Source organism: Petaurus breviceps, unplaced genomic scaffold (genome assembly GCF_028583685.1).
Source record: "Petaurus breviceps papuanus isolate PSGF00001 unplaced genomic scaffold, PetGlider_PUasm1.0 216, whole genome shotgun sequence".
Lineage (NCBI taxonomy): Eukaryota > Metazoa > Chordata > Mammalia > Diprotodontia > Petauridae > Petaurus > Petaurus breviceps.
The window spans coordinates 9,062,227-9,083,969 of NW_027185867.1; the positions used below are offsets into that span (position 1 = coordinate 9,062,227).

Sequence of the window (21,743 nt, forward strand, 5' to 3'; positions counted from 1 at the left end):
GGCCACAGGTTCCCCACCCCTGTAGACCTATACCAAGACCTAAAACAGAGGTCTGATATTTGCAAGCATCTCTTTGGAAGGCCACGTATTAGGTAGATGCTTTTGTTTTAACTGTGTGGCCAGACTAGTGATAGACTCACCTTCTTCTTTACTGCCAGACGTGTCAGCAGACCACTCTGCTCCCAGTGTGCCTGTACCTTGTGCAAGTACTCATAGGAGGAGAAAAAGCAGACCACACCCCCAGGGACCACATTGCATAGGTTGCAGAGGATGCGACCAATTTCATCCATCTGAAAAGGGAGAAACAAGAAGTTCACCCTGACAGCCCATAGCTGGATGAGATGCCATCCAAACCGGGATTTTAAACAAACAGGCTAAAACTACTGTACTCAGAGAAATCTGGGATTCTGTAAGAGAAACTGTGGGAGAAGATAACCATACTAGGGCAAAAAAAAGCACAGGTTACCATCTTAAGTGGTACATTTCATTTTAGTAAGTGGTAAAGTATCGACAACTTTAAAATGCTGACAAAGATATAACATGTTTAAAATATGCTGATGAGTCTTCTCCCATTCCACCTTTACTTGCTTTGGACCTTCCAGCAATAATTAAAACACATATTAGATAAAGCATTAGATATTCTATCAATTTTACTGTGTCACAAGCAGGATTAGTTTTAAGTATGTGATAAAGAAGCCAGAAAGGGTAGGTTTCGGGGCGGCTAGGTGGTGCAGTAAGTAAAGCGTGGCCCTGGAGTCAGGAGGCCCGGAAGTCAGGAGGACCAGAGTTCAGTTCCGGCCTCAGATACTTAACACCCACACAAAAAACCTAGCCGTGTAACCTTGGGCAAGTTACTTAACCCCAATTGCCCTCTAAAAGGAAAAAAAAAATGCCCACAGAAAGGGTAGGTTTCAAAGACAGTTTTGTTACTTGCTTCACACAAAAAAATATATTTCAGAGTTTAGAGTTTCTTCAAAGAGAGGAGAAAAGGTCCCCTCCCATCCCTTCCCCACTTGGTATACATCATCCATCTACTTGAGCAATGGAGGGACTCAATGCCAGACCCTAAAAGAACGATAAAATTCTAAACTCATCTCTCTTCTTGAGGCAGATATGTGGCACAGCGGATGCAGGGCTGGGCCTGCAGTCAGAAATTCCCGATTTCAAATGTGGTCTCAGACACTAGTGCTGTGTGACCTTGGGCAAGTCATTAAACCTTGCCTCAGTTTCCTCAACTGTAAAATAAGGAATAATAACAGCACCTACCTTGCAGGGTTGTTCTGAGAACCAAATGAAATGATAAGCACTTAGCACAGTGCATGGCATTTCACCCTCTCCCTTTCTTGGGTCAAAATGGTTTTACTCCCTCCACTCAACAATAATCTTTCTCCTACAACAAGTGGAATGATACTGACCATTTGAGGCAGCTCTCTCTTCTGATAGATGAACTCCAATTGCTGATTAGAGGGCCCACTGCAAAGGACAATGGGCAGTATATTGTCTGGTGGGATTACATGACCTGAAAAAAACCAGAAATAAAGACTGAGATGAAGACCAAAGAGGCAGAATTTAAGCAAAATTATCCTTGTCCTTCCAGAGGGGATCTAGGATGACAACATGGAAGATTAAATCTTTCTCTTCTGGGGGAATATTCAAATCTATGAACTATAAAAACATAGGTAGAGAAGAGGAATACAGAAGCATGGGCCTTAGAATTTATAATCTGGAGAAAATCAGCCAAGGATGAACCAATCACCTGTGTCCAGCACAGTTAGGGTGAGGTCAGAGTTTTTAATCCATATCAGAGCCAGACCTGGGAAGTAGGACACAAGGTCAAAGAGGAAGCAATTAAGGACCCTGAGTCATAGAGCCCTCAAACTGCACAGTCCCAAAATGTAAAGTCATGGCCAGTGGGTAAACACCCCTCATCTTGGGCATGAATACTCACCACAGGAAAACTCAACCACACGCTCTGTTCCAACCCCAGCACATTCTAGCAACTGTTCCCGAAAATCAGCCACCTAAATAAAAATCAAGATACAAAATGCTAAGGGGAGACAATGGGGACAGGAGAAAGAACTATGAGGCTGAGTTGTGTAGAATGGCAATGGAAGAAGAATGGAAATGTTTGTGTAGAGGCATGAAGGGAGAACCTGGAGAGAACTGGAAGATCATCTAGTCTAACCCTGGCATTTTACAGATGAGGAAGGAGATCTGAAGAGCAACTTCTCCAAAGTCACTGTGCTAGTAAAAAGAAAAAAGAGCTGAAATTTGAATATAACTCCTCTGACTTTATTGGGCAAAAATAGGTTGAATACTCTACAGTTGTTACGGAAGAGCAGCGTGGTGGGTCAAGAAGCAAGAGTGAGGAAGCACAAAAACAGGTGATTTCTCAGAAAGTCAGGGTCCACAGGTTGCTGAGGCATCCACAAGAGGCAGCAAGGGCAGACAAGCTAAGAGGTGTGATGAAGGGCAGGGGAGTACTGCCACCTTGTGGACAAAGCCTTTCCCAGGACTGGGGTTACCACCCACCTGGGCCAGAAGAGGCAACTAAACCTAAGATGTGCCCACAATTCTCACCGGCTGCATGGTGCCCCCAGCAATGATCACTGCCCGACATTCCTTTACCACCTGGGCAAAGTGCACTGAAGGATTCAGGAGCAGAAATCGGAGGCTGCTCTGACTGAGACTGCCTAAAGAAAGGAGATGGGAACAGAGTTTCATGAGAATAGGGAGTGTTCAGTGCTGTAGACACCTCTTCCTTGACTACAGCAACAAAGCTGGACACAGAAAACAGACATTTTCCCCACTATGGGGTCTGAGGATATTCCACATGAGAAACAATGCTAACTCTAGGTTCTAATTCTACCTCTCCCATTTACTACCTTTGTGACCTTGGGCAAGTCACTTAACTTCCCTAACTTTGCTCAGCTGTGAAATAAGGGAGTTGAATATATGTACCTTAAGGTCCTTTCCACTTTGAGAGCTATGATCCTACAAATCATCACCCTTTTCCAGGATCCCATTGTTTTTAACTTTCCTTCCAGGGCTCATTTATATTTTCCAAGGTGAAAAAACTAACAGGGGCTTGAAAATGTCCGTTCTGTTACTCCCTTCTAACATCATTCCCTCTCTTCTTTTAGATATAATTTCCATTCCCTGAAGAACACATGAGACTCACCTTACCTCTTTACTACCTCAAGGGAAGAAGTCCTTACTGATGTATTCCACTGGGTCCTCAGAGAGTGAACCCTAGCTACAAGAGGCCTAGGCTTGGAGGCGGGATTACCTTGTCTGTTCACAATTATCCTGCCATCTTGGTTGGCAGTGGTGAGAGCTGCAAGGAAGCCTTCAATCTGCATCAATGGAGAGCCAAGCCATGGTGGTCTGCTCTCATCCTCTCCAGAAGGAGATGACTGAGCTGCTGCAAAACAGAAAGAAGGTATCTACAATGAAGGAAGAAAAAAACCCTTCCTGAAGTTGTTAACCATTTCTTCTGCCCCAGGATTTGGAACCTGGCTTCTTCCCATCCTTCCCTGACTCACCTCCAGTTCCAGGCTTAAGGCTCTGCAAGAAGTGTTGGAAACCAGTCATCTTGGATTGCTCTTTAGAAGGTGGAATGATAGAGACACCACCATACTCTTTGGTGAACCCAAACAGCTGTATTGGGGCAAATTACAAATATTATACCTATTTTACAGATCAAGAAAGTGGTGCTAAGGGAAGGTTAAAAACATTGCATAAGACCATACAGCTAGGGAAGTGGCATAACTAGAGTCTTATGATTCCAAGTACAACACTAGAGGCGACTGCCTAAAAAAAGGAAGGAGGGGTGGGGAAGGAAGGTGTAGACCTACCTAGTAAAGTCTTCTGAATGGAAAGGAACAATTTCAAAATGCATTTCCAAAGGATAAACAAGATACTAACTAGTCAGGGAAGTGAATACCATTTCCTTGTGCCCCAAACCTGGTCAATAAAGCCCATCTAAATTGGAAGATGTCCATAAATAGAGAAGGTATTTACCTTTCTGCTGACCATGCTCTTCTCAAAATACCGCTGTACCTGTAAAAAAAGGAACTAGTACCAAGGCCCAAATGATAATACTAGTGAAGGATAACAGTAGCACAGACTACTGACATCCCCAAGAATATAAATGTCTTGTTTTAACCAGGAAGTTCAATCTTTCATGTTAAACTGTTCTCAGGGTTACTGACAAATGACAAATAGATTCCCTTCTGTTCATTCTAGTGAAGGTTCAACCCAGTAGTGAAACAGCCAAATAAATGGCTGAAGAAATAAAAAGAAAACACCTGGGTAATTAATCATCAAATTGATTATGGTCAATTCACCTTCTCACACCAAAACACCCAAGCCAAAAAACATACTTTTCTCTTCAGGGTAGGTACGAAGAGTCCCACACATACCACGCTTAAATGAAAGGTGTCAACTTCAACACAATTCTAGGACTTAATATGCTTATTATTTGGATTTGTACATGTAGAAACCTCCTGTGTCTTTGCTATTTAGGAACCAACCCCCATCTTCCTCACCCCTGATTTTCTTCCTACTGACTGTCCTAATTTAATTCAATAAATATTATGCACCTACCACTTCAAGGCATCTTAGGTACAAAGTACACCAATAACACACAAGGCAGGACATTATTAAGTGCCACAAATGGTACAAAGTGCTTATAAGGGGCTCTAAGGAATTAAGAGGTCACTTCCACCTGAGGATTCAGGAAAGGGTACTTAGAAGAAAAAAATTTTGAAATGGGTCTTGAAGGATGTGTTGGAAAATTATGGTACGTACTAATGAAGGTCAGAACACTGCAAGCAGAAGGAACCGCTTCTGGAAAGGTGCAGATATGATAAAACACAGGGTAAGTAGCTAAGCTTAATCAGGATATAAGACATACAGAATGAAGTTAGCACAGGATAATGCTGGGAAGCAACTTAAGAGTCAAACTGTGATAGATTCTGCACATCAAGATATGGAGTTTGAACTTTACTGGGAGGTAATAGGAGCCTATTCAAGGCTTTTGATCAAAGGAAGTATATTTTAGGAAGACAAATTTTACAGAAATAAGTAAGAAGAATTGGAACATAAGCTAAAAATTTCTGGTCAAGACAAAATTGTAGATAGCATGAACAAAGTAGAAAAAACTCAAATACTCAGACTATGATCTCAGGGAATTGGGTATTTCTCATCCAATCCCTTGACCCGCCTATCCGGTACTACTCATGTCCACACCCTCTCCAATTCATCACAGAGTTTACCCAATCAGCAGATTAGAGACCTTGCTCACTTTCTCCCAATACATTAAGGATATCAATGGAGAACTCAGGCTATCTAGGTAAGTCTTGTCCTTTAGTCTTGTCCTTCATTAAAATTTTTCAGTGTTGCAGCCCAATGACACCCAATCCTTCAGAGGCAATTGCTTTCAAGAAATCAGAGGGGTGTCTTTTTCTTTTTCTTCATTTTTTTTTAATCAAATGCTTTATTAACTTCTAGTTTACATCATTCATTTCTGCAAGATTTTGAATTACAATTTTTCTCCCAGTTTTTTCCCTACCTACCACCCCAAAATAGTAATCCCACTGGATATCCCCTCCTCCAATCTGCTCTCTCCCACATCTTCTCCCATACCCTCTCTGACTTTCCAGTAGGGCACGGTGGATCTCTATGACCCAGTGCCTGTATATCTTATTTCCCAGTTACATATAAAGTAATATTGATAATAGTATATACACACACACACACATATATACATATACACACATAAATTTTAAACATTTGATTTTAAAACTTTGAATTCCAGATTCATTCCCTTCTTCCCTTGTCACCCACCTTTACTGGGAAGATAAGCAATTCAATATAGGTTGTACATGTGTAGCTAATACAAAACATTTCCATAGTAGATATATTGTGAAAGACTGACTATATTTCCCTCCTCCTATCCCACCTCCCACTTGTTCTATTCTCTACTTTGATCCTGTCCCTTTTCAAAAGTGGGTGCTTCCAACTTCCCTCCCCACCAACCTGCCCTCCTTTCCATCATCCCCCCTCTCATCTCCTTCCCCCCTACTCTCCTGTAGGGTGAGATACCCTATTTAGTGTGTATGTCATTCCCTCCCTAAGCCAAATTCAATGAGAATAAGGTTGACCCATTCCCTTTTGCCTTCCTGTTCTTCCCCTCCATTGTAACCATTTTCCCTCGCCTCTTCTATATGATATAGTTTACCTCATTCTGTCTCTCCCCATCTCCTCTCATTATATTCCTTTAATTTCACCTTTTAAGTATCATCCCTTCCCATTAAATTGGTCCTGTGCCCTCTATCTATGTATACCTATACACATATTCACATATGTATTCATACACCCATATACCCTCCTATATAGACTTATATATGTGTGTGTATATGTGTATACACACACACACACATTTCTATTCCCTTCAATTATTCTCATACTGAGAAAAGTTTCATAAGTTACAATTATTGTTTTTCCATGTAGGAATATAAATAGTTCAACTTTGATAAGTTCCTTATGATTTCTTTTCCCTGTTTACTTTCTCATGCTTCTCTTGCTTCTTGTATCTGAATGTCAAATTTTCTATTCAACTCTGGTTTTTTCATCAAAAATGCTTGAAAGTCTTCGGGGTGTCTTTTTCCAGGTCTAGTTTACACAGACAGCCAGAAGTCTATAAACACTAGGGAAGAAGTTGACCCCAAAAAGAATGTGGACCCAAGGGCCTAGCACATTGAAGCCTTCTGGTACATGAACAAAGGTAAGCCAGGGACACCTAGCTATGTCACTCTGACCCCAAAACAAGGCCAGGAGGAGCCTACAAACTTCAGGTCAGAAGAACATCAATCAGACCACGTGCTACACAATGAATGCAATTATATTTTCTAAAGTCAAAGGAAATAGAATTAAAGGGGTTTCAAGGCCCCATTCAGAAAGTCACAACAGTACAAATGTGTATTTTTGTTTTTCCTTTTTTATTTTTACACATATAATTTAAGATGTAAATGGTTCAAATAGGAAGAGTTAGAAAAATTACCCTTAGAAATTACTGTTTAGAAAATTACCCTTTATTTGGGTCAATTTTTAATTAAATGTAGTTTATTTTAAATATTAAGTTTATGGTCAAATAAGTTTGGTGTTTGTAACTAACAAAAGCCTGAACTGGGATGTTAAAGGTTGGTATAGGATGTCTTTCCCAAGGAAAAAAATTAAGACATTGCACAGGAAGAAGTACAGAACCATAAAATCTCAGCATTAGAAGAAACCTCAAAAATCATCTAGTCCAATCCACAGGAATTCCCTCTATAATGGACAGGTCTCAACAGCTGATTGGACATCAGGAAAGGAAGAAGACAAAGGTAACTCTGAGGTTTCCAGCCAGAGTAAATAGGAAAAAGGTGGTACCATTAGCAGAAACAGGGAAGTAAGGGGAAAGAAGTGATTTGGGAGGGATTATAAATCTGGTTTAGACATACTACATTTGAGGCACCAAGAAGTTGTCTAATAGAAATATCCAATAGAAAACTACAAATAAGAGACCTAAATAGGAAGAAATCTAAGGCAATATGGAAACCAGAAGGGAAGTGGGTTCATTAGGGGTTAACATAGGAAAGGAATAGTAGAGAAGACCTCTAGATGATCCTTTATCAGCATTCTGATCCATTTTAGTGATGGGCTATGACTTGGCTCTTATTAACCTCTTGGTTCCAAATGAGATCTTTAAATACAGAAGATGCCTTCATAGCTATCTATGATCACACTTTTATATAACTTAGGCATTCTTGATTCATATATTTTGCATTTTCTGATATGCTGCTTTTAAGTGTTCTTAATCCATTTAAAAAATATTTATGATGTCTTCTCAACTAGACCTCAAACTACTTCAATATAGAATCTCTTCCACAGAATTTAGAACACTGATCTATTTGTGCATAAGTGAGGACTAATCAAAGGTTTTTGAATGACTGAACAAAACTTCACAGATGACAGAAATTCTACAGATAGACACACTTGGCACACAAACAAACTCTACCTTGAATAGGTTGATATTGTCGATCTGGCTCTGAAACAGGAAGTCATTGATAGTCTTCAACTCAGTCCCTAAGAGTAAAAAAAAAATTAAGATTCCTACTATTTCTGAGTTCTGCAGATCTCAGTTTCAGAATCCTCTTCAGACCTAGTTCAGCTAAACATGTTCTTACCTGTTTGAAAGAGGTTTTGAGTGTTGGGATTCTGTTTCACATTTCCTGGAAAAAAAATCAAGTCATGAAATGAGGAGATTGCTACTCTAGTCTGCTCCAACTCACCCACATGCTCAGTGACAGTAAAGGGAACCAATATACACATGCATTCATGTAAGCATGCATGTGCACAAACATTCACACTGAACAATAAGACATGTTCAATAAAATTCATAGACTATTAAATTTCATCTTCTTTTTACATACCTTTGAGGCAGGGAGAAAAGTGGGAATTATTTTACAGAGGGACAAGGAGAACTAAAGAACAAACCCTGGGGCCACAAAATGAGTCCATTATAAAGTTAATGGAACCCAGGACTGTGGAATGCCTGTCTCAAGCTTTATATGGCCTATATGATGAGGGATATGCCATGGCAAATAAACAAGAAAAAAAGGGATCAGCTGGTTTAGAAGTTTAGTGAATTAGATAAGAATAGAATTTCTCTTACCACCCAAAACAGTCACAAATTTCTCCAGCAAATACAAAATTTGTTTGATGTACATCAGGTTCTTGGCCTTCAAAAGTTTCCTATAAAAAGTCAATGAACATCAAGTACCCTTAAAATAATACACCCACACCCTCAGCCCCGGTTCTCTGGCTCAACAAATTCCTTGTCTGAAATCTTTACAAGTGGGCAACCTACTAGAGGGCGCCCCGAAAGAAAAAGCTGACCCCCACTGTCTAAGGCCTTGACTGATCAGTAGCTTAGGAATGGGGTGAACCATAGGCTCAAATTAACCTACAGGCCTATGATGAGACACATGCCACTATCAACTCAGTCAAGGTTCTGCTTCAGGGCTGCACAAGAGAAAATATACTTAAAAGTCTTTCAACTTGTGATAGCTAAGACTTAGGAGCAGCCTGAATCTTTTCATTATCTCCATTTATACCTCCAGAGGAAGCTCACCTGTAGCGCTCCATGTATTGGGACAGCTGGGAGTGAGCCTGGCACAGCTAGGAGTGAAAAGAGAAAATGGCTAGAAAGAACCTGGTCCTAAAGTGAGCTACCCAGGGTAGAGGTAGCATTCACAGAAAAGTGAAACTTCCAACCCGCCCTTAAGTATGGCAGTTAAGGACTCACATGAGTAAAGGAAAGGGAAGAAAAGCACCAGGCATAGATGCAGTATGGGCTAAATCAATCAACAACCATTTGTTAAGCACTTACTATCTTCCAGGCACTGTGCTAAGTGCTAATGAAAAAAAACAGAACAGTCTCTGCCTTCAAGGGGCTTACATTCTAAAGGAGAAGAAAACATGGACATCAAAAAGTACATATAATATGAGCAGAGTAGATCAAAGGCTGCCTAAGCAGGGAAGGCAATAAGAGGTAGGCACTGGGAAAGGCCTCTTGGAAGAGGTGGCAGGTGGTTGAGTCTTGAAGAACACAGAGGATTCTAAGAGGCAGAAATGAAGAGGGAGAACATTCCAGGCACAAGGGAAACCAAGTGCAAAGGCATGAAGAAGGGGGCTGGGCTGTTATTTGTGAACAGTAGCAGTGTAGCTAGACCATGGAATATATATAATAGACCAAAATCCATGAAGGTGTCAGGTTGTGAAGAGCTTTAAATGCTAAACAAATGACTTTATAATTGATTCTAGAAGTAACAGGAAGTTTACTGAGTAACATGGTAAGACCTGCACTTTAGGAAAATGACTGATAACTGAATGGAGAATGGATTGGAACACAGAACGACCTGAGGCATAGAGTCCAATTAAAAGGTTATTTCAGTGGTCCAGGCAAGAGGTGATAAGAATATGAACTAAGGTGGTATCTGTCTAAGTTGAGATAAGGGAAAATATAGGAAAGATGTCACAGAGAAAGAAGCTGCAATATTTAGCAAGTGATTAGTTAAATGGAATGAAAGTAAGAAACTGGAGATTCCACCAAGGTTGTGAACATGAGTGACTAGAAGGAGAGTGCTGTCCTAAAGAGTAAGAAAGAAATTTGGAAGAGGTATAGGCTTTTGGAGAAAGATAACGAGTTATGTTTTTTTTTTTTGTACGTGCTGAGTTAGAGATGTCTACAAGACATAAAGTTCAAAATGTCTAACAGACAGTTGGTGATATAGGAATGGAGCTCAGAAGAGAGAAAGAGGGACTGGATGTAGGACCCAATTGCATGGAAATGATAATTAAACACTGAGAGCTCATGAGATCACCAAGTGACTATAGAAACGACTACAAATATAGTATCCTGTGGAACTAGGGGGCACAATGGATAGAATGCAGAGCCTGGAATCAGGAAAACCCGAGTTCAGATCTGGACTTAGACATTTACTATCTGTGTGACTTAACTTGCCTGTGTTTTCTCAACTATAAAATAGAGATAAAAGGGAGCAGCTAGGTGGCACAGTGAATAGAGCCCCAGCCCTGGAGTCAGAAGGACCTGAGTTCAAATCCAGACTCGGATACTTGGCACATTTACTAGCTGTGTGATCTTGGGCAAGTCACTTAACCCCAACTGCCCTGCCTTCTCCTTCAAAAAAAAAATCCATAAAATGGGGATGATAATAACAGCACCTACTCCCAGGGTCATGACGATCAAATGAAAGAATGTTTTTAAAGTGCTTGATACATAATTGATGCTCAATAAATGCATGTCCCCTTGTTTCCTCCCTCCCTCAGTAAGTCTTAAATTAAAGATTTTCTACTGAAAGGAATGTCCACCTAAGACCGTTAGTTTTTAATATTCTCTTTTCTGTTAAATTACCATGAAACTACTTATGCATTTACAGGTTGTATCTTCCCAATAAAATGTAAGCTTCTTGAGGGCAGGATTTTTTTTTGTTTAGTCTTCATATCCCTAGCACCCAGGACAATGCTTTTGTACATAGTAGGAATGTAAATAATGCTTATTGACTTGAATTAGCTTCAAAACCAAGAATCTGGGGCCCAAGAGGATAGCTGCACTCCCTGATAACTTAATGCTTGTTCAGGAAAATGTATGGTGGTCCCTAGAAGGTACACACTCTAGGCTGAAGACATCCTGCTCTTACGTCAGTTATTATATGAGATACAGAAGGTAGTTCTCAGTCAAGATGCCCTCTAAACTCTTCCCACAACACAGGTCAAACAAGACATTTTCTGCTTGCAATAATGTAACATTTCCTATGTGGTAAGGAAGAATTTAAGAGCTCCCTAAAGTTAGAGTGGGTCAAATTAATAATGGGCAGTACAGATGAAACAAGGTAAAATGATAATTCATCTGCTCTATGACCATGGACCAATATTTCTCTGAGTCATAGCTTGGCTTTGAATAAGGTCAAAGAACCTAAACCTAGTGTGAGAATACTGATATTTTTTAAATTCAAATTACAAACAACACTATGTGGACAGACAGAACACCTCTCCCTTTGCCAAATGTTTGCCCCCGGTCCCTTCCTCACACTTCTGAGAAAGGCACACATCTTTATGGCACTGCCATTTAATAACTCACCTGGGAACCATTAACCTCAGCACTATGGATGCTCGTGATAGAATCAATCAGATTGTGGGCTTCATCAATGATCACCACTTGTCCCTGAAGTTTAATGCCAGCAGCATGACGGGTTGCTGCATGCAGCAGCATTTGGTAAGGGAGAACCACCAGCTATAGGTTAGAGAGGTAAAGACTATGTTAGCAGTCAGTGGAATTCATTCAAATGCAAGGCCAGCAAGTAAATGAACCACTTTTCTTTTCTCAGTTAGGAATGTTTTCATGTGTATTATCTCCTGAGCCTTGTAGTGGCAAAAGCTCTAAGTGGGCTAACAATAGAAAGTGAGTGAGCAAAGAATCAAAAGGGCTATTTTAATCCTGGTTCTACTACTAATGTGCTATAAGGCATTAAAGAAACCACTTAAACTTTTAAGTTTAAATTCAAATTCCCTATATGCAGAGTGTGGGAAAATAATAACCTCTCCTACTTATCTGAGTATTATTAGACACAATGAGATAGGTAATACTGGTGCTTCAAAAAGTATGTATGGGTGAGTGCAGCCAGATGGTGCAGTGAATAGAGCACCAGCCCTGGAATCAGAAGGACCGGAGTTCAAATCTGACCTCAGACACTTAACACTAGCCATGTGACCTTAGGTAACTCACTTAACCCCAACTGTCCTGCCTTTCCCCCTCCAAAAAGCAAACAAACAAAAAAAATTATATCTAGCTATGCAAGACAGGATTTTTAAAAATAATTATTATTTAATAAGTATTTTTTTTTTAGAAACACTGGCTTTTACACAAGAAATACTTGGACTCCTCTGAAAATGAAGACAGTCAAAGTGCTGGAGACTGCTGTATGGGCCGTTTCCTGTTTCACAGGAAACAGATTCAGAGAGGAATAATCCATAGGTACACTGGTAAGTGTGAGTCCAATCCATGCTGGCATAATCTATATCTGGACTGTGATAATACTGTCTATTTTTCTCAAATTTTCTCAATCATGAAAATGCCTAATCCAAAAGGCATGTGACAAAAACATAGATGAAAACCAGCAAGTTAGTGAAAACTAAATGGGAAAGGCAAGCCCATAGCTGTGGGGACTCCGTGTGGCCTGGGCTAAAGTCAAAGGCAGGAAAGGGAAAGAGGAACAGTCTGAGCCTCATCCTCAAGGAGTGCTCACCTGGGCTGAAGGAACGGCGAAACGGCTTCCATAGTAGGGACAGGCTTGGGTCTCCTTCCCTAGGGCCACCAGCTGCTCAATGTCTTTCACTTCCATGAGAACCTCATCACGAAGAAACTGCATCTGCTCATAGTTGTAGAAGGGACAGGAAGTACGAGTTTCCGTTTTCCTTTTCTTTGCCCTTTCTTCCTCTTTATTTTTCTTCTCTGAATAGGGGAAAGACAAGAAGGGCAACAAAGTCAGAAAGAGAAGTGGACAACCAAGCTTAAGAAGAGAGCACAGCAGGCTCTTCTATGGAAGATCTAGAAGAACTTCTCCAGTTCTTGCCTGATGGGGCTTCACAGCTCTGCTACATCCCTGGACTCAGAGAAAAGCCAATGCAAAGAACAGTAGCGATTTCAAGGTCATTCAAAAAGTGTAGCAACACAATGTGAAGTTGGATTTAGAGCGTTTCTGTTTGTTTTAAATCTGCTGTTATTCTGAACTTAACAAGTACCAAACAAAATAAGCATTTTCATACATGAGGGAAAACAGAAAAAGAGAGCTGTTAAAGAAAATGTAGATCTCCTTTCTCTACAGCTTGTTTTTTAAGTACGTGATAAATTCAATCTGTAGCTTCCAAAGCTATTGGCTTGTCTGTGTTTCTTTCAGGCAATGCTTCTGTTTCTTTCTCTACATTTTTTTTAAAGCTTCCTCAATGACCCTCTCTTTTCTTTTTTTTCTGTAACTCTACCCGTTCCCAATCCTTCCTCTCCACTCCCACTAGAAAAAAGAAAGCCCTTTTAACAAATGTGTATCCAGATAGCTCTCACTTTACAGAAGTGGACCATTCTACAGATGTCTACACAAAGTGATAAGCAGACTTTTGCAGAACTCTATGTAAAATAATTTTTATATAATTCTAATTTGCCCACAGAAATGGGGAGGGGAGAGAAGGAGGAAACGAGACAGGAAAGGGGCTGTGCATTTGCCTGTGGAAGGAGGGGGGCCAGGGACAGAGAAACAAGAATACGACAAGGATTATGGGGGGAGCAGCCACATTGGGGGCTGGACATGGAAACAGACAGGAAGTATAAGTGCCATGAGTGGTCCAGGATAAGCTACATGGTACCAAAGTGCAGAGACAGGAAGACAAGATACAGTGGCCAGACACATGGGCAGGTGGGCAGAGGAGGGCAAAGGTCTTCTCTCTCGGGACCTGCCAGATGTCTCAAGCCAAGCCCAGATCCAGCTGGTGGTATTAGTGGTAGTCTTCTCTTATGCTTGTTCTTTTGCATTCACTTGGAGGGTGGGGTTTTTTAGGGTTTTTGGGGGGGGGTGAGGAGTGTTTGAGAAGCTGCAAAGCACTGAGCTGAGGGGTAGGAGTGGAGAGAAAACACACAGTACTGTATAGTAAAGTTAACTCAGGGGTTTTTTTTGAATGTGGATTTCTTTCAGAATTATTTACATAAAGTTGAATTTGCAATACAAATTTATGTAAAGCAAGAACTGCCTGTAATTAAACCAAACAAATTCCCTCCTTTGCAGTTCCCAAAAATCTATCTATGTCTTATCTTTCTCACTCTTCATCCCTCCTTGATGTCACTAGCATGTGACACTGTGGTCACTCTATTCTCCTGGATACTCTCTCCTCTCTAGGTTTCCAGGATTTTGTTCTCTCGCTACTCCTACCTCTCCTTCATCTTCTTTGCTGATTCTTCATCTCGTGCCTACATATCACTAATGTCCCCCATGGCTCTGTCCTGTGCCTCATTTTCTTTTTATTCTATACTATCTCAATTGGCAATCTTATCAGCATCTATGGGTCCAATGATCATTTCTAGGCAGATAATTCCCAGAGCTGCATCTCCCAGCCTTAGTCTCTCTGCTGAACTAGTCACACATTTCCAATGGTTCCTCAGACATCTCAAACTGGATTCTCATAAGCATCTCAAACTCAACATGGCCCGAACAGAACTCATTAACTTTCTCCCCAAAATTCTGTCACCATGTCTCTCATTTGTATCTACTTCTCTCCCTTCAAATGGCCACAACCCTACTTCAGGCCCTCATCACATCTCACCTGGGCTACTGCAATAGCCTTTTAAACTAGTCTCCTGTGTCAAATCTCTCCTCATTCCAATCCATCATCCACCCAGCGGCCACGATGACTCTTTCCTAAAGCACATGTCTGACAACTTCAGCCCCCTGCTCAAAGAGCTCCAGTGGCTCCCTATTATCTACAGGATCAAACATAAAGTCCTGTTGGGTATTTAAAGCTGTTTATAACCTGGCCCCTTCCTACCTTATTTCCCTTCACATAATCTACAATTCAGCAACACTGGCCTACTTACAGTTCCTGAATGCACCTCTCAAATAAACTCTACCTCTTGTCTTCTACCTTTGCTTTGATTTCCCCCCATGTCTGGAATGTTTTGTCCCCTCACCTTTACCTCTTAATTTCCCTGGCTTCCTTCAAAATTCAATTCAAATCCCACTTTTGGCAGGAGGCTTTTCCCAATCCCTCCAGCTGCTAGATTAATTCAAAGCTATTCTGTATTTATACTGTATATGCCTAGTTATCTTCATGCCATCTCCCACCATTAGAATGTGAATTCCCTGAGACAAGGACTGTTTGTTTGTTTTTTATTTCTTTGAATCTCCAACATGTAGCATAGTGCTTGGCATGCAGTAAGCATTTAATAAATTTTTGTTGACTTGGACCCACCCAGACACATTTTCCTAGAGAGGATGTTCAATGGTACCCAGGGATGACCAGTATAGGAGAAGGGATGTTATCTGGCCATATTTCCCTTTTTTTTTTTTTTGGGAAGGGGGGGTTATGGGGTGGGAGGTTCATAGGAGGTAGGGGGAGACTGGGAGGCAATAGGGGATAAGTGACTTACTTTCCCAGGGTCACACAGCTAGTAAGTGCCAAGTGTCTGGGACTGAATTTGAACGGAGGTCGTCCTTACTCCTGGGCTGGCGTACCACTGGTTGCACCACCCAGGTGCCCCACCATATTTCTATTAGGGCTCTTTTGTTGCTGTTCCTAGAATTCCCAGACCAACCTTGCCACACACCTTCTTCTTCATTCCTTAAGTTATCTGCTCATCTCTATCTCTTTTTCTAGTTTCAATCACAGTCCTGTTTGCAAAGTATTTTATCTATATCATGTCTTATCCCATAGGTCACAGGAGGCACTACCATGCTTGTTTTTCTGCATCTCCAAACAGCGGTCATTGATGAGGTGGACTGACCCCAGGCGTTTTACTTCTTCATTTACACAAAGGCTCTACAAGACAGAAGCAAAGGTAAACATCACTCATAAGGACTCATATATTCTTTGGCAGAAAGGACTGAATGAAGGACTCTCAAACCTGAGAGAGTCACTGGGTATCTGAGAAAGGTGCAGAAAATACCAAAAGTCAATTTCTTAATTTCACATAACTTTCTCTTAAAGCTCAGGCCCTAATTCCCACAGTGAATTGGGTGGCAGATAAGATTCTAGGAGAGAGATTACTTGTCAAAGGTCAAGCAACAATGTACTGTAAAACAATGAACGCCAATGTCTCAGCTCTCACCCACCTGCCGTGAACCGAGGGAGATAAGTCGAGTCTCTTTACCAAAGGGGCTCTTCTGTACCTCATGCACAAACTGCATCAGCTGAGAATGTGTTCGGCTGCAGTAATAAATCTAATTGGAGAGAAGGATGAATTTCAAAGAACTGGCTGTGACACGACAAGCAAATTTTTCAATAATTAAAACATAAAGCAGGGAGCCTGGATATATAAAGGAATAAAAAAGGAAAGGACCTGCCCACAAAGAAGGTGCATTATGCCATAGGAAGAGCAACGGCTGAAGAGTTGAAGGGCCTGCGCTTGAAACTCTGATCTGCTACTTACTACTAAGCAATGCTGAGCAGTTATTTGACCTTTTAGTACCTCAATTTCTACATCTGTAAAGTGAAGGGGTTCAATCAGATAATTTTCAAAGGTCCTTCTGGGCTGCTAGATGGTGCAGTGGATAGAGTACTGGGCTTGAAGTCAGGAAAACTCATATTCCTGAGTTCAAATCTGGCCTCAGACAGTTACTAGTCATGTGACCCTGGGCAAGTCACTTAACCCTGTTTGCCTAGTTTCCTCATCTGTAAAATGAACTGGAGAAGGATATGGCAAACCATTACGGTATCTTTTCCAAGAAAACCCCAAATGTGGTCATGAAGAATCATACATAATAGAAACAACTGAACGACAAAGGTCCTTCTAACACTAAATCTTTGATCCTACAATTCTATAAAAACCTTTAGCAAAAAGTCACTCTGCCACTTTTAATGAGAATACAAATTTCCCTAAATTCAGCATTCAGACCCAGCAGAAATTTAAAATGAATTTTAAAAAGCAAACGTACTAAACACATCCTTTAAAGACATAATAAAAACAGTAATTGATACTAGGAAACATAAGCAAAAGATACAGACCTAAATAAATACTGACATGAATGGATCAAAGAAAAAAACCACAGCAACAATAACTATGCGAAAAAGAATAATAAGGATATTAGAAAACAAAATCTCTGAGATTTTAGAAAGTCTCAGTAAAAGAAGTTAAACAAGTCCTCAGAGGAAATATTATATCTGGGAACATGCATTATCAAATCAGAAAAGAAAGGATTAATGAACTAAATATTCAATTTTAAAAATTAGAAAAATTAACCTATGGACAAACCCAAAACAGGAACAAAAGAGGAAATCTTTTTTTTTTTTAAAGCAATTGGAGTTGAGTAACTTGCTCAAGGTTACACGGGCAGTTATTTCTGGGTGTGGTGCTAAGTGAGCCCGGATTCGATCTCAGGTCATCCCGATTCTGGGACTGGTGCTCTGACTTACTGCCCCACCTGGCTGCCCCCAAAAGAAGAAATCTTTAAAACTGCAGAAAAGGGGAGGCTAAGGGGTGCAGCGAATGGAGTACTGGCCCTGGAGTCTGGAGGACCTGAGTTCAAACCCAGCCTCAGACACTTAACACTTACTAACAGTGTGACCTTGGGCAAGTCACTTAACCCCAATTGCCTGCCTTCTCCCTCCAAAAAGCAAATAAAAAAAAAACCTGCAGGAAAAAAAGACATAAACTGGAAACAAAAATGATTATGGCATTAATAAGCAAAACTTAAAACTTACTGTTTTTTAAGACTAACAAAAAAAAACTCACCAAAAAATAAACTTTTGACTAACCTAATTAAAAGAAGACGAAGGAAGAAAATCAAATTAACAAAATTTTAAAAATTAACAAGAAAAAAAATTAGCAAAAAAAAAAACGAGAGAAGAAATAAAAATCGTGTTCTGATAAAGAACCTATAATACATCACTATACGCTAACAAAACTGAGAATTCAAAATGTATAACATACCCAAATTAGCAGAACATGAAATTAAAATCTCAAAACAATCCAATTTCAGAAAAAGCCAAGCATTTAGTAAGTGCTTAGTATGTGCCATATAATAAAACTAAGCTACTGAAGGAACTACAAAAGGCAGGAAAAACCCTGATCTAGATGAATTTACAGGTAAACTCTACAAAACTTTCAAAGAACAATTAACACCCATATTCCACAATTCATTCTTAGAAACTGAACAAGAAAACACTTTACAAAACTTCCTTTATGAGACAAATATAGATAAAAAATACCAATTCAAAAATTTAAATAAAATCTTCACAAAAAGACTACAGCAATATATCAAAAAAAAAAATATTTACTCTGATCAACTTGTGATGTTTAACATTAAGAAAATAATGTAGGGGTGGCTAGGTGGCGCAGTGAGTAGAGTGACAGCCCTGGAGTCAGGAGGACCTGAGTTTGGATCTGGCCTCAGACACTGAACACACACACACACACACACACAAAAACTAGCCGTGTGACGTTGGGCAAGTTACTTAACCCCAATTGCCCTCCAAAATGCAAAAAAAAAAGAAAAGAAAAGAAAAGAATGTAGCTAATCCTAATAAAAACATCTTAAGTCACATAATACTATCTAAATGAAGAGATTTTGTACTATTACAATCAAATTACCAAAAGGACCCTTCCTAAAGAGACAAAATAATAACAAAATTCATTTAGAAGAACAAAAAATTCAAGGAAAATATCAAAGAAAAAGTAAGCATGATGGAGAATAGTGATTTCAGACCTCAAATTTTATTATAAAGCAGTGATCACCAAAACTATTTGGCACCATTTATAGAAAAACAGATCAATGGTCAGGATAAAAAAAAAATCAGAAACAATTATAAGTAATTCAGTGTTAATAACACCAAAACAAAAACTCTTGAGGAAAAACAGCCCATATGACAAGAATATCTGGGAAAACTGAAAAGCAATCTGGAATGCAGAAATTGGGTTTAGATTAGAACAACACCTTACACAATGTACCACAAAAAGCTCAAAATGAGTATGTGACCTGATTGTAAATGTCATGTCACAAAAAAAATCTCATGTGAGAACCAAATATATATGAAAATGTTTATAGTAGCATTTTTTGCATTAACAAAAAATTAGAAACAAACTAGACAGCCATTGACTAAAGAATGGCTAAACTGTGATACATAAATGTGAGTAAATATTACTGTGCAAAAAGAATTTTGGATATTAAAGAGACAAACAGAAAGACTTATAAATTCTGTAAGGTGAAGTAAACAGATCAAGGAAAATAATATACAGTGATTACAATAATGTAAAAAGAAAGAACAATGATTAAAAATATAAAAAGTGAATGAATTATGCCCCCTAATCTTGTCCTTCTTCCTCAACATGACCTCCAATTTCCCTTCATCTTTCAAATCTTTCCCAAACCATCATCCCTGCATTGGTTTCCTTCCCTTAGTAAATCAATTCAACTCTACACTTTTATGTTCAAATCTCCTGACCCATCATTTATACTTTTCCAAATCACAACCTTGTATTACTCTCACTATATCCCTTTTGTTCTTATGCATTAACCGAGTGTGTCCCCCAAGGTTCTATCTTGGATCTTTTCTGCTCTCTCACTTGGTAATGTCAGCAGCTCCAATGGGTACAATTATCATCTCTATGGAAATAATTCCCAGATTTTTTTATCCAGCAGGAGTCTCTTTCCTGAGCTACAGTTACACATCACTGACTGCCTCTTGGACATCTGTAATTCAACATGACCAAAACAAAACTATTATCTCCTCTTCCCAGTGCCCCACCTTTCTGTCTTCCTAACTTAGCCATCAGTGTTGAAAGTATCACTATTAGGGCGGAAGCTAGGTGGCACAGTGAATAGAGCACCAGCCCTGGAGTCAGGAGGACCTGAGTTCAAATCTAGCCTCAGACACTTAATTAACACTTACTACCATATGATCTTGGGCAAGTCACTTACCCCCAATTGCCCTACCTTCCCCCCTCCAAAAAGCAAAAAAAAAAGTATCACTATTTTCCCAGTCCCTGAAGCTCACACCTCCAGTGTCATCCTTGACTTTTTACTCAAGGATATGATATCTGTTGTCAAGTCTTATCATTATCTTCAAAAAAATCTCTAATCCATGTCCCATTATCTCTACTCACATAGCTGTCATAATGATATAAGCTCTCATCACTTCACACCAGGACTATTGTAATAGCTCTCAGGTCAGTCTCCTTGTCTTATATCTTTCTCCACTTGTAGCCATGCTAGAATCGGATATCAAAGTGATTTTCCTAAAGCACAGATGTGACATCACTCCCTTTATTCAATAAATTCCAGTGGTTCCCTATTACCTCTAGGATCAAAAATACAATCCTTTGTTTGACACATAAGATCCTTTATAATTTAGCCTAAAGTTCAAGGACTTCCTATCTAACAAAGACTAATAAAAAATTGAAAAATAATCTGAAAGAAATTAGATTTAGACTAACATATGCCACAATAATTATGTTCAAAACAGATATGCTATCTGTTAGAAAGAGATAAAGTTTGACCTCCATAAAAAGAAACATCTAGGGGCAGCCAGGTAGCACAGCGAGTAAGAGCACTGGCTCCAGTGTTGAGAAGACCTGGAGATCGAATCCCAGGCTCAGACACTTAGCACCCACCCAGAAACACCTGGCCATGTAACCGTGAGCAAGTTACTTAACCCCAGTTGCTTAGCGGCAGCCAGGTGGCTCAGTGAGTAAGAGCACCGGCTCCAGTGTCGGGATGACTTGGATCAAATCTGGACTCAGATACTCAGCACCACACCCAGAAATAACTGGCCGTGTAACCTTGAGCAAGTTACTTAACCCCGACTGCTTTAAAAAAAAAAAATCTAGTAGTCATACAATTAGGAGAAAGTCCTAGAAAAAGAAACATTCAAGGTCCTGCCTTACCAGGAGACTTGCTAAATCACAGGGTGAAGATTAGGTCACAGTGTTTCCTTAACTCCACTTGCTTAATAAACTTCATGTATATTAACTGACACACCCGACAGAGAATTTGAGCCTCATTATTCAAACACGCACCCCATGAACAGGAGAAGGAGCACTGTGTAATGGGAATATATGGGAGACTGTAACCTGGAAGGGTCTGAACCAATCCCGACCTGGAAGGGAGAGACATTTGATAAGTTAACCCTCTAAAGGCTTGCTCTACTTGTATCAGCAGGTTCGTGCATTTCAGCATGGGGCATCCCCTTCTTGTGAGAACCATAATTCTGTTCCATTCATCTGTTCCACTGTATAAGATTTTGGACATTTCAAACACTATCTGAATATTAAGGGTCACACAATAAAAAGTAAGAAGGAACAGTTACCTTCCACAATTATAGCTTAGGGGGAAGAATGCTAATCAAACAAAAGAAGCAATCACAAAAAAATACAAGTTAATTTCAACTACATGAAATTGAAGCTCTTTTGCATGAACAAA

The 21,743-nt window shown here is 39.8% G+C and overlaps 1 protein-coding gene across 9 annotated transcripts in view; it reads right to left on the reverse strand.

Annotated features, from left to right (window-relative positions):
* The window catches only part of DDX11 (DEAD/H-box helicase 11), a 76,805-nt gene that overhangs the window by 41,448 nt on the left and 13,614 nt on the right, over positions 1-21,743 (reverse strand). For 8 of the 9 annotated variants that reach the window (XM_069094376.1, XM_069094375.1, XM_069094374.1 and 5 more), the window contains 15 exons: positions 16,440-16,547; positions 16,059-16,146; positions 12,873-13,078; positions 11,708-11,860; positions 9,179-9,225; positions 8,720-8,799; positions 8,232-8,276; positions 8,063-8,130; positions 4,024-4,062; positions 3,546-3,660; positions 3,290-3,424; positions 2,581-2,693; positions 1,949-2,021; positions 1,416-1,519; positions 141-290 (listed from right to left, as the gene is read on the reverse strand). In XM_069094376.1, coding sequence (XP_068950477.1) covers positions 141-290; positions 1,416-1,519; positions 1,949-2,021; positions 2,581-2,693; positions 3,290-3,424; positions 3,546-3,660; positions 4,024-4,062; positions 8,063-8,130; positions 8,232-8,276; positions 8,720-8,799; positions 9,179-9,225; positions 11,708-11,860; positions 12,873-13,078; positions 16,059-16,146; positions 16,440-16,547 — 1,524 coding nt within the window. The remainder of the gene's footprint in view (positions 1-140; positions 291-1,415; positions 1,520-1,948; positions 2,022-2,580; positions 2,694-3,289; positions 3,425-3,545; positions 3,661-4,023; positions 4,063-8,062; positions 8,131-8,231; positions 8,277-8,719; positions 8,800-9,178; positions 9,226-11,707; positions 11,861-12,872; positions 13,079-16,058; positions 16,147-16,439; positions 16,548-21,743) is intronic. The other variant, XM_069094371.1, reaches the window with a different exon arrangement.